The 13,375-nt window shown below is 46.7% G+C and overlaps 1 protein-coding gene across 1 annotated transcript in view; it reads right to left on the bottom strand.

The window, feature by feature from the left end:
• Positions 1-13,375, bottom strand: part of nompA (no mechanoreceptor potential A) — a 152,546-nt gene that overhangs the window by 86,429 nt on the left and 52,742 nt on the right. Inside the window, exon 2 of the mRNA XM_037433065.2 lies at positions 5,215-5,302. Within this exon, the coding sequence (XP_037288962.2) occupies positions 5,215-5,284 (70 nt within the window). The 5' untranslated portion in view covers positions 5,285-5,302. The remainder of the gene's footprint in view (positions 1-5,214; positions 5,303-13,375) is intronic.

The raw sequence follows: 13,375 nt of genomic DNA, 5'->3' as shown, positions 1-13,375 counted from the left end.
CCGTCCTTCCTCCTCTTCCTTCTCATCTTCCTTCTCCCCCTCCTTTCTGCACCTCACTTTATTTTTCACTCTCTCCAGGATTGCAGGCATTGCAACTCTTTTTGAACCTCACCTGGTCGTGCAAAACCTCACTGACTGGCCGAGCTTTTCCCAATTGCGACGATGTCAAGTGGTAACGTCATCGTGTGACGTCACGACTTTGGCGCCATGCTGACGTCATAGGGACTTCGTGATGACGCCACAAGTTTAGGGATTCGTGACGTCATTGTGGCGTCACCTCGTGACGCCAATACATCATAATTATTTTTTGCGTCCCTACTGTTGACGTCGCAGACGGTCGAGGAGGTAAGTTAGGGTCTCACTTTGAAAGAAAACTTACATCCACTGACATTGTGCTGGGAGGCCCTATTGCAGTGGCAGCCAGCGCAGACAAGCAATAAAATTGCCAGGCCTCATTTCTGTAACACTCGCCAAGAATTTATAGGCAAGCTACAGCAATTTGTAAACCAGCAGCAGAAAATGGTGACCATGAGCGCCGGATATTGTTCCGTCACACGCTCCTCGGTGCCCGCTCTCTCTCTCTCTTCCAGGATATCTCGCTCTTTCTGTTGTTTTATTCCATACCCACTCCATTACGCGCTGTTTGTGACGTCCTATAGCCGCGTGACAGCCCATATTTGCCAATCACTCATCGGTCACTCATGTCGATGCGTTCACGAACCCTGATCCAGTATGCTGTGTCTATGTGAATGGCATCGACACCTGTAAAATGCGGATGCATCATAGACACTGTTGTTTTCGCGCCATAAAACCCAAGATAGCTAACCTGCGCAACTACTTCTCGTCCGCCCTGTCCCAGCCCTGTCTATAAGTCACATCTGTCATGCATTAATCTCGGAGCTTACAATAAAAAAACAAGAATATAACGAAAGATAAGTTGAAAAAATAAAGCAACAGACTGGCCGCCGCTGCCGTCGGCACGAAAATGTTTAGATTAGGATTAGTAACATTACTTCAAATGAAAGCATACTCTAATGAAGGTTTGGCGCAAACACCGAGTGAAGTGAGTACTTCAATGTACACGTATGAAAATCAGACACAGTGCAAAGAAAGAAAAGAAAGAAAGAAAGAAAGACAGAAAGAAAGAAAGAAAGAAAGAAAGAAAGAAAGAAAGAAAGAAAGAAAGAAAGAAAGAAAGAAAGAAAGAAAGAAAGATCAGAAGGCAGAAAGAAAGAAAGATCAGAAGGCAGAAAGAAAGAAAGAAAGATGGGAAGAAAGAAAGAAAGAAAGATGGGAAGAAAGAAAGAAAGAAAGAAAGAAAGAAAGAAAGAAAGAAAGAAAGAAAGAAAGAAAGAAAGAAAGAAAGAAAGAAAGAAAGAAAGATGGGAAGGCAGAAAGAAAGAAAGAAAGAAAGATGGGAAGGCAGAAAGAAGGGAAGGGAGAATGGAGAGACTGACAAATTCCACTGAGAGCGGGCCATCGCCAGCCTGGTAATGGCATTAGAAATCGGCTTTGAAGATAGGGAGACTGAAAGTATACAGGTGGAAGAAAACACAACGTCGTATACGAGGTGGAGAATGCCCAGAGTGCGCTAGTATCACTTTCGCTACTCTTTTGCCACACGGAAAGACACCTCTCTTGGAGCATATCGTTAAAAAAATATCGCCCACTCATTCCAATGTCGGTTTAAGGAAAGAGTTGTTGCACAGATACTAGAGAAACATGAAGAACTGAAATTGAAATACACGCCAACACAACAGAGACGTACCCCGACCTCCACCAAAATGTTGCGCTTAGAGTCGCAGTATTCTCAATATATTCACAACATGAAATAGTGGTAGCGTTCACGCACTAAGGTTATTGCGACATCATCGGTTTTATCCGTGAGCCACTTCAACCTCTTCTATGGCTAGTAGCGTGCTCTAGTCTCCACAGTGACAAAAAAAAAAAAACACCTGCGTAATAGTATCACGAGCGGCTGCTGTTATGCATTGATTATTTTGGCTGTCGAGAGGCAACATTCGTTGTAAATTTTCAGCATGTATAGTAGCCTGCATAACTTAGCGTCATGAAATCAATAAAAAGAGAACTGCAAACTTCAGCGACATCATAGAAGTATTGCAAAAAGTAAGAAACATCTCTTTACTATAAAGATAGTTTTTAAAGGCGAAACGCAAAGTTGAGCTAGGCAAGCGTATAATTAACAACAGCAACTACTACAATAACAGTAGACAAGATATGCGCCATGACATACGGTGTTAATGCAGAAAAAAAAAAGATGGGCAGATGCTGCACCAGCTTTTATGGTACATTTTTGACGGTAATCTACGCTCTTGTTAGAATTCGCTCGAAACATCTGTTTTGGCCGTTAGGGCATCGTCTGAAGCATGCACCAGCAGTTGGAGGGCTAAAATTAATTTATTCTTCGACGTACAAAAAAGGGCGTGATAAAAGCCAAAGAATAAGCGGAGAAGTAAAACAAAGCTGCACTTTTATATCCTATCCCTGTTTTAAACTGTAGTGAGCTGTTCGAGAAAGAGAACAAGAGAAAACAGCACCTCTAAGCTCACTGGTTTACGCGACACGCTTTGTAGGCGTAGCTTACGATGTCTTGTTGAAACATGTATCGCTCACGAATCTTCGTGGAGCCGAGGCGTCTTAATATCTGCTGCAGTTCTCCGAAATGAAGAATGGTGTAAATATCGATGAAGTTAACGCGAAGTTCTTCAAGTGCCGAGCTTACTTTGCCTCTTTGTACCATTACTGCTAGATATAGATTAACCTGAGTTTAGTATTCTTACAGAGTACTTGCAAGGAAAGGATGGATACCTGTGCCTGTACCAGCTACGCCAAATCGGCAAGCCTCTGTTATAGGCCGACCGTACCGAAAAGCCTTCGTCGTCAAAACTGATACTATGCCGATTTTGTAGAGATGAAAAATCCTCGAACATGGGGTCTCCCATTCAACCAACATTTTGACGAGGCATACTGTTTTCCTTAAGGTGGTTGTTGCGTTGAAGAAGCCAGCTTTGCGATTCCTACAAAACCTTACAACTGTACAAGCGATGCCTTGCGAGGCTATGTGCCTTTGTCATACAGGCACAATAAAAAAAATGCCCCGCGAAGATTGTGGCCTAGCCGCCGCGGTGGTCTCTTGGTTGTGCTGCTCGGCAACTCATCCTAAGGTCGCGGGATCAAATCCCTGTTCTGGTCGGCGGATTTTCGGTGTCGCGGCAAAAACTCGTGAGGCCCGTGTACCTAGATTTAGGTGCGCGTCAAAGAACCTCAGGTGGTCGAAATTGCCAGAGCCCTCGACTATACGGCGTCTGTCATAAGTGGTTTTGGTTCGTTAAACTCCAACAATTATTATCAGATAGCTTAGGGAGTATCCGCCAGCCAGCGACACTTCGATCATAGCCAGATACAACTTTAGAAGTCCGGAGAGGCCCTACCAGAATGACCGAAGCGCAGAAGCCGATCGGCTCCGCGACTGAAGAAATAGTCCCGTTAATGCACTCGGCAATGCTGTCCGAACTTAGGCGCACCGACCATCCCCCCCCCCCCCCCCGCTCATGACGTCAATCTGGAGTGCGCACCCATTGGCGCAGGCTTGTGTGCATCCGCCTTTGAGGAGGAAATACCGCGGACATCTAAATTTGTAACTGACTATACATGACATGTCTTCTACAGCGATCTTGTCAAGTGAAGGCAAAAAGTTTTCTCTGCCTTGACGAAGGCAAGTCCCCTTGTCGGAACGTTGACGACAGTACGTTCGCTCGTTTTCTACAGCAAGGGGGATGAAGAAAGCCGACGAGCGCATTTTGCTTTGACTTCAGACCAACACAATGCTATGTCCTGCCATTGTTGAGCATATCGGCCCCACACACAGGACAGCACCAGTGTTGTGGCGATCTGGCAGACACCTACCGCATGGTGTGGGCCTGCCAAAATACCGCAGTCGTTAGTCCTCACCCAAACCCTTTAGGCGAGGGCATGCATGGGAGGCGGCCCCACTCGGCTGCTCAGACCTTCGGGCCCAGCAGTCCAGAGAGCCAGGACGGTGGCTTCAGCCAATGGTGTCCCGAAATAAAGACTCCGCCTAGTCTGTAGGGACTTCTAAAGAGGTTATACTCCTCTCTTTTGTAAATTAATGTTTTTCACCACCAGCACCAACCCTGGCCACCGTTATTTTTAAATTACATCGTATTGCAATAACCATCTCCTGCAAGTTTTCATTCTCATTTCTTTCGCCGGTTCTATTGTTCGTCAATGGTCTGAAATCTTCTCGTATGTCACTGCAGTGTCTTTCTTTCAACATTCTCTCCCCACCGTGACCCTTCATCACTTCTATTTTTTTCCTGGCTATCCTTTCCTTGCATGCACAAGCAGCAGGTTTGAGCGAACCAGCTGAGGCCGACATCTCTGCCTTCTCATAAATAATTTCTTTCCCTCACCTCAAAACCTAATAACTCGACGTTATAGAGATCTGTACACACTTGAACAAAGGACGTTCGAGTACCGACGCTTTGGTTCTGGAACGCCAGGCCATAACTTGTTTCGCCCCTGCACTAGCACCTAAATGCTCTGCACGAACCCTTGTTGAGTTACCACAGCGGTAGCTAATGCTCTCTTTAACAACCCGCAGGTAGCATGTGTCCGCCGTACACTGAGCTCACTTAACCTCATATTAAGCTGCTACGTTATCAAACAGATACAGACTGAGCGCTGATATCGTTAGTTCTTCAAGTCGAGTCATTTCATCAGGTTGCATCGTTGTGCACATAAGCAACAGAGAAACTTTATGAAGTCTTTGGAACAGTCAACATAGAATGGTTGCCACTATGGTATAGTATACAAACTACATTGGCGAACACAATGAACATTATTTTGAATGATCGTACGTAACTAAAAGCTAATCCAAACGAACGGGTGTTTGTTGAACATTACCAGCGTGTGCGTTCCTTTGAAGACATACCAGCCAGAATGTCCAAGGGGCTTGCTGTAGTTTAGTAGTGCCATTAACCATATAGCGTTATGAAGAAGGTATCTCCTTTCCTTCCTCAGGAAAGGAGGAAGCGAAGCTAAATTACGCCCTTGTACTTATTCTTTCTGACGGTGGTGCTTAGGTGACTATGTTTCTTTCGAAGTATGCGCCAACTAGCTCTGGCAACCAGTTGGGCTAAGAAGAGAAAGTGGAATGTGCATGCCACTCACCTTCGGTCAAAATCCTTAGCGCCGCGAGAAAGGAGACCAGGGGCACCATGGTGGACCAGCTATAGACCATCTTGGGCCGAAGCACCGTCTACGAGCAAAAAGCGTCCGTCATCCCTGGCACCGGGCTGTTCACATCAGCCCGCCGCGGGGCACACCAACAACGGCACAGACATCGAAACAAGTCGAGTCGGGGCCTTAACGCGACAACCAAACGTACTCAGCGATCATCAGCTCACATGCACCGTCCTCACTAGGCCCGCTGTAGGAAGACGACAACGCGCGCGCGCGCGCGTTGGCTTACTCGCAATCACCACTTCCGGTCTGGCCATTGGCCCGTTGCAGAAAGCGCGCGCTCTGACGTCACGGGACGCTGCCCGCTGAGCCAATGGTGGTCCTCTCGGGCGGCATTCAAATGTGGGACTTCCGGCGGCCGGGTCGCCCCGCTCTTCCCGTATCTTTCCGGGAAGCTTCGATGGACCGACTGTCCCTGCGGCCACGGTTCAGCGGCTCGCGGCTCTTTTCATGGCGCGGCACGCCTATTGTGGTACGCGTACGCCAATCTACTGTTCGATATATTGTTCCACTGCACGCATACCGGGTCGCTGAGTTTCAAGCTTTTGTGCCCTTCGCTTCGTAATTTTCATTCTATTTTATTTTCATTTTACTAGAGAATTTGCAATGCGTCGAAACTTGGCTGTGCAGGGGTCATTCTTTAGCAATCGGAGTGAATTCCTGTGGTATATGTGACACGTCATGAGTCTATGTGACAACGTTCAATGGCTGTACAATGAAGGCCAGCGACGTTTCAAGTGACCTGAATAACTATGCAATGCTTGTTACGTGTCTAAAAAAGAAAGGGTGAAGGAGGGGGACTCGTACCTGTGCATAGATGACGCAGCTTTGAGAGTAGCTGCTTCATTGCTCGACTCACCATGGAGAAGGGTATTCTTTTGCGCTTGTTTTAGTCGCCCACCTTTCATATATTTCATTCATCATACAATGATTTTTAGGATGAAGAATGAAATGGATCTATGATGGCGCTAGCCATGCCAAAGAACTCTCCGGTACTCTATACAGGGTCTCTATCTCTCCCGCTTGCTCACTGAAGAGGCGATTGTGCTCGAGTTCCTAATGATTACATGGTTCGTACGCATAGCAAGACATCTTACACTAATTTCAATGATGCCCTTCTGAATGTGAAAGTAAAACCACTTTGTATGCGAGCTAATATGTCAGCTTACATACCCCCTCCCTCTATCGCGTGTTTTTAAACGTCAGTGGGGATCTCTTGGGCTACGTATTTACTGGCACACTACCACCACCGTTTAGCACTGGCTAACATAACCTGATAGTGGCTAAAGTCAATTACTGTTTGAACATTCGTTGGAGTGGCCTAATTGCGACTAAGCTGATGCTAGTGCTGGCTTATTAATGAAAACGTCACTTGTAGTTTCAATGACGACGACACTATAGATACAACTTACATGGACAAGGAATTGAAACAGACTCAATTTCAGCACTTAATTTTTTTTTTCAAAAACTTCACTATCTTTATTTCTGACACCATAGGTCTATTTTTCGAAGAGAAACTGAAAGCTTCGTTTACTTATTATTTCATACAAAAATTTTCGCACAAGGACATCAAAGTGCGTCAAAAGTTTCAGCATTATTTTTCCGTATTTTGGCCATATTAGGTCAATGAGGCTTCCTGAAACTTTGTACGATAAGCCTATGGCCCCCTCATATTTCACTGTGTGGTATGTTTTACCGATTAAGAGCAATGTATACCCTGGTGGACACCGTTAAGGTCTATGGAATCACAGCGACTTGGTGCCGGATAAGATGGCGTCGCCAGCAGCATTTTGTTTATGCGGTTGTTTGTTGTTTTTTCTTTCGCTCACTATGCATCCTCCCGCGGCAGGAGTGGTGCTTCTAGTATTGCATAGGATTAATTTATTAATACGATAAAAGCGTTTTTTTTTTTTTGCGCGAGTCAGCTTTTACTCGGGGCTCCGTCCGTCCCTCAGCGACCGTCCACTCCGCTACTGCGCGTGCGCCAACTCTCCCCCTCCTCGCGTGAGCACGAGGAGGTGAGAGATAGGAAAGGGCTGCCTTCGCTTTGTTTCTTATCTCCCGTTTATCTCTGTGCTACAGCTGCGCGCACTCACGGCATTGCACTCTCCTAGCAGCGCTGGGTGTTCATTTTGCGGCATACACACGTTAATACACGTTAAACATATGGGAGGGGAGAGGGTAACATAAGCGGTACACAACATAAACACAACTCCACACACAAATGAAACATACACGGAAACATATATATGAAAACGACGAATGAAAACACAAGTGACCACCAGCGCTGATTCGCTTCCCCACATGGTTCCCTGTAGTGGGAGATGGTGTAATTTTTTTTCTTTACTATCGCTTTGAGACGTGTGCACATGGGGAATAAGGAATGGCTGCCTTCATCAAGTGAGCTGGGGAAGGGAGAGTATGCACAGGCAGCCCCAACCATTGATATAGAGAGAGAGGGCTGCAAGGACTGGGGCAACTAGGGGGAAGGGCGCAAAGTAAGTCTCGTAGATTGACATGATAGGGAAGGAGGGCGCTGCGACAAACCTTTGTCTTCTCCCCCCCCCCCTCCAAAAAAAAAACGCACGCCTATGAGTAGAAGCACACATTCAGGTGACCAAAACGTGACCGTCGTTTGCACCCGCGTTTAAATAGATGGTAGACAGTTGTAGGTCAGCGTTAGTTGTCATAGCGGAGTTTAGGAGAATAACGTTACCGTGCCGAAAACTTTCTTTAGGTCCAGCGCGCATTAGTTTAGCGGGATAGCGTTTACGTGCCCAAGATGTGGCAGTGGCGTCATCTAGCAGAAGGTGAATGCTCAAAAAACTGAAAAAAATATACAAGCTTAGGATGCTCGCCTGTATGCACACACGCAGCACTAATAATACTTTCTGTAACAATAGAAGTAAGTGTATATTAACCATAAACCAAGGGAACGATTTTTATCTTGCAAGTATCTTTACATCTATCTTCTAGTCAGCCCTGGGTGCGTACAAGTTATCCGCAATACTCGGTCGTCGAAGCTACCTGAAGGCAAGCGGAACCATTTCACACAGTCGTTTGTTGCAAAAGGAGTGGATCCGTCCACATCGATGCAAAATTCAGTTCAAAAAGGCCTTCCAAAGCCGCCACATTGTTTTACGTATTGACCACGTTAACATTGGAAAGATAGTAACGCTATATCAGAAGCATAGCGTACGCTAAACGCTACGGGTTGTCTGGCGTGCTGCGCATACGCATTTTGATTCCGCAACTCTGCTAAGCCCACCAAACTGTAACTGTCTAGTGCCGCCAACGAGCCAAATGGTGGAGTCACCGGCCATCCGACTCATGACGCCATCCTTAAGTTCTCGCCATTATAGCAGTCTCATATTCATCCGCCTCTGGAGATTAAATGCTGCTGGCTTTTAAAACTGTACCGAACTAATGTGTGCTAATTCACTAAGGTTTGGCTATCCCATGACTTAACGGAAACATTGAATAATGACACCAAAACAATAAGACCAAAATGTATACACCGTAATGTGTATCAAAGTCTGTGTGTCCCTGCTTATGAATGTAAACATTCCACAGAAGTCTGTCTGGTTGGGTATGAAACTGGGAGATGATTTAGACTCCAACCAAAAGTTTTGAAGAAACCCGACGTTTCGAAACCGACTTGGTTCCTTCCTCAGGGGTGACTGCGGAGGCTATAGTCACAGCGACGTCTTCAAAGCACTCGCGGGGTGGATCAACCGCTCTCTCGGAACCGTTCCTCCAATGTATACACACGGCCTGCACTCCACGGCAAAACAAGAGAGGGGGGGAGGGTCATTATCCACCCCGCGAGTGCTTTGATGACGCCGCTGCGACGTAGCCTCCGCAGTCACTCCTGAGGAAGGAACCAAGTCGGTTTCGAAACGCCGGGTTTCTTCAAAACTTTTGGGGGGAGTCTAACTCGTCTCCCAGCCCCTGCTTTTACATCAATAACAAACCCCCACTGCGCGCGCGCGAAGTATTTTGTGGTCAACCCTCTCCACCCTGCGCATGCCTGCCCCCTTGTTCTCTCCTACGCTTCTCCCTCCCTCTCCCTAGTCGACGGAGAAGGCAACAGAACACTTCCTCAGTACACACGACTACTTCGTAGCCGTTTACCATCGGTGTGGCGGCGTTCTACGATACCGTGAGACAGAGCGCGTCACCTAGGTTAGCACGGGATCACGTTCGATATCTTTGGTGTGTGCGTTGAGAGACCGGCTGCTTAGCAGTGCTATAGTCATGGTCACCGGCAGTGTTAGTCACCGCCATCATGAGATGATCATCGGCAGGTGGAGCTATATATAGGGAGCCTTCATGTGCGCGCCGCATCCAAAAACGGAAGTGGTGCGCACATGAAGGCACCCTAACTAAAGCATAGGGTTTCCTAAAATTACCTATAGAGGAAAATCTGGCGCTGCGATCGTTTAGCGACCATTGGAATGATGTGTTGTACATGTATTTGCCTAGTCATCGTGCTTGTAGTCTTCGAATGCCCTTTTGGCTTTCTTTATTGCTGTGTTTTTGTTTTGTTTCGAATGAAAGAACGGACGGTTGTAAACTTTGTGAGCCTGTTTCAAACGGGGAGCCTAAAAGATTAGGGCAGTCAAGTGCAACTGCTGAACATTCGCCGATTGTCATTTCGTGTTAAAGCAGCTTCAGGCCACGCAAAGCCAACCGGAGCCGAAAGTATGAAAATTAGGCAAACACGTGTACTAACCATCATTCCCATAATCGCTGAAGCGCTGTGCGTTGCAGCTCCCATAGACACTAGCGCCCGAGTTCCACCTAGTGTATTAATAGGAAACTGCATGAGGTAGAGGTTCTGAACGTTGGTGCATCTGCTTGAGGCGACGTACACGAGTTTCTGCGGGTGCCGTTCGCTATTTCCCCGCTGTTTCGTATCCACACATGATTCCCTTTAGCGAGAGATGGTGTTTCTTCTTCTTCTTCTTCTTCTTCTTCTTCTTCTTCTTCTTCTTCTTCTTCTTCTTCTTCTTCTTCTTCTTCTTCTTCTTATCTTCATATCTTCTTCTTCTTCTCTTCATATCTTCTTCTTCTTCTTCTTCTTCTTATCTTCATATCTTCTTATCTTCTTCTTTTTCTTATCTTCTTTTTCATCTTTGTTGTTGTTGTTGTTGTTGTTGTTGTTGTTGTTGTTGTTGTTGTTGTTGTTCAGCAGCCGTGCTACAACCATCCCACCCGGCGCGATTACATTCGAGGTGCAATTTTGTCAACCTGTTGACACACCGCGAGGAGCCGCCTCTTAACCGAAGCTTCGATAAAGTCAGATGCCTTCAGCGCTTCCTCATAACATTTGTCTATGCCCGGCTGTCGCACCGCTTTCCGCACTCGACTTGTGAGAAATTACGGCCGCGCATCAGAGCGAACACGATACGCGCGTTGCGTTTGTCCTCGTGTTTCGCGACCCTTTTTTGAAGGAGTGCGTACCGAGCACCAGTGTTTACTATACGCTTGTTGCTACCAGCTTTTGCTCGGTATTCACCATTTATGGTGTCCAGGTTTGGCAACTTGAGCGACCGCTTAAATTATGGTCATGGGCGTTAGTCGTATACAGACGGAGACGCGCCTTTAGGTGCCAGCGTGATGGGTCCACGTCAAGCAGCGCTAAATTCTGCCAAGCGCCAACAGACATTGGATTATCGTTCATGATTCAATGCACAATAAACAACAAACCATAGACGTGCGCAGGCTTTCCCTCCAGGAGGAGTTAAGGTCCGTCTCAGCGCCCCCCCCCCCTTCCCTCCCCGCTGTGACAATGTATGGGCCTGTATATGCACCCCCCCCCCCCCCGTTTATTACGTCAAACGTGTGGGGCTGACTTTTTAGGGCACAATGGAGGCGGTCGCCCTTCCCCCCTGCCCATTCGTGTGCGTGCCTGTGCAACAAACTATCTTAGAAGGCACATGTCACTTTCGTGTTATACCTACTCTTATGACAAAACGACCTGCATGTTTTTCTTCGTGTAAAACGCTTGGTTTTGTGACGGCTCTAACTATAGTGTACAGTCCTCACTTACGTGCTCAACACAAGCCTTCTAACATGACTACAGTGAACTAGAATATGATCATATTCTAGTTCATCACATGGCGGTTTTTCATTAATGCAGTGTTCTTGGAGACCGAGAAATGTACAACCGACCGACGTATGGCGTTCAGTCAGAGTGTGTCTTTATTTTCGTCTTCATCACCGGCCTGCCGGTCGGCCCAGACAGAGCTGCAGGTATGCCCAGAGCTGAACGCCCAGCTCTGGGCCGTCCGGCAGGCAAAGGGTGACGCCCGAGACCAGGGACTCGATGCCGCCACCTGAAGCCACCAAGACCAAACTACGGGCCCACTGCGTGAAATGGTCTTTTCTCTCTTTGCCTCCCCTACTTCCGCCCCTGTAAGTCTTTCGTCAGGCGGGCCGAGCCCGCATGCCGCCACTGGCTCTCCGCCGTCGACTCAAGTTTCCGTTGCGTCTAGAAGTAAACACACAGCACAAGTAATAATTTTCTCAATTTCTTATAATATTAATTTAAGGTTTGCTGTTTAAAGAAGAGCAACGTATGAGCTGCACAGTACAAGGCTAAAAACGAGTAAGAGGAGAATAAAACTCGCAGAAAGAGACGGCTGCACTGGCGCTTTCTGTGAGCGCCACTTCTGTCTTGTGTAGCGTCGCCGATATATTTGCGCCTCTAACCGCAATCCAGTCCAATGGCAAGAGTTGTATGAGACAGCGTCACAAGAGAGCTGGGTAATTGGGACGGTATTGTGCTCTCCCATAGTAGAGTACGATGTACTCTAAATCGTTAAACACTTTTTCTAGACACACATGAGACAAACTAGTTGGGCGGACGAAATGAACACTTCTTCTCACACACATTTTTTTCAACATAGTAGAGTACCTAGTACTCTAAATTGTTAACCACTTTTTCTAAACACACACGTCTTTTGAATGTGAGGCCCACGGGACGGCTTTTTGCTCTCCCATAAAAGAGAACCAAGTACTCTAAATCGTTAACCATTTTTTTCTAAACACATAAACTTCCCTTTCTCAATCCTGTTCTCTAGTGTAACCCGCGCGCGACGGCTTTCAGCTCTCCCATGGTAGAATACCAAGTACTCTAAAACATTTTAGTGGTAAAGTTCCTTAAAACGTGGGTCCTGGGTCCGTGATGTATGTGGTAGTAGCAGTAGTTGTCGTCGTCGTATTACTAGTAGGTATAGCCGCCTCCGCGGCTGTACTGAAGGAGCGGCACGCACACGCGTTCTTGAATTGAGGAGAAAACCCGCGCGCGTTAATCATAAATAAAAACACAGTTGTTTCTGATGAAATATCCTACAAATACGAGTATCGGTGACTTCATCTCCAATGAAAATTTTCTTAAATCTGATGATTACTAAAAAAAAGGTACAAGTACGGATAAACGCGAATAAGGCCTGTATTCACAAACCAACATCAACCTTTCTTCGAGTTTTTCTTATCGGTTTTAAACTTTTATTGCACATGACAAACAAATAGGACCGGTATTCATAAACCAGTCTTGTCCTTATCTTTCGCCCTGTTACCATTTTGGTGCTTTTATAACGCATGTAGAAAGTACAGAAAGTTGAGGAAAACGTGAGGTAAGGCCAAGGTTGGTTTGTGAATACAAGGCTAGCCCACTGCCCTCCGCGAGACAAAGCACACATTGTAGATAAGGACGTGCGCAATCTTGCTGATAATTCTGAAAGCGCAATAGTTCCCGTCCGAGACGCCCATTACCAGCGGTATTGATAGATTGATATGTGTGGTTTAACGTCCCAAATCCACCATATAATTATGAGAGACGTCGTAGTGGAGGACTCCGGAAATTTCGACCACCTTGGGTTCTTTAACATGGACCGAAATCTGTGCACATGGGCCCACAACATTTCCGCCTCGGAAATTCAGCCGCCGCAGCCGGGATTCAATCCCGCGACCTGCAGGTCAGCAGCCGAGTACCTTTACCGTTAGATCACCGCGGCGGGGCATCACCAGCAGTAAGTGGTAGATGTATATAGCTTGGCGTTTGAGCACTGAAGGACGTGCT

Source organism: Rhipicephalus microplus, chromosome 10 (genome assembly GCF_043290135.1).
Source record: "Rhipicephalus microplus isolate Deutch F79 chromosome 10, USDA_Rmic, whole genome shotgun sequence".
Classification (NCBI taxonomy): Eukaryota; Metazoa; Arthropoda; class Arachnida; order Ixodida; family Ixodidae; genus Rhipicephalus; species Rhipicephalus microplus.
Note: the sequence above shows the minus strand (reverse complement) of the source record. Positions and strands in the feature narration are given on the sequence as shown.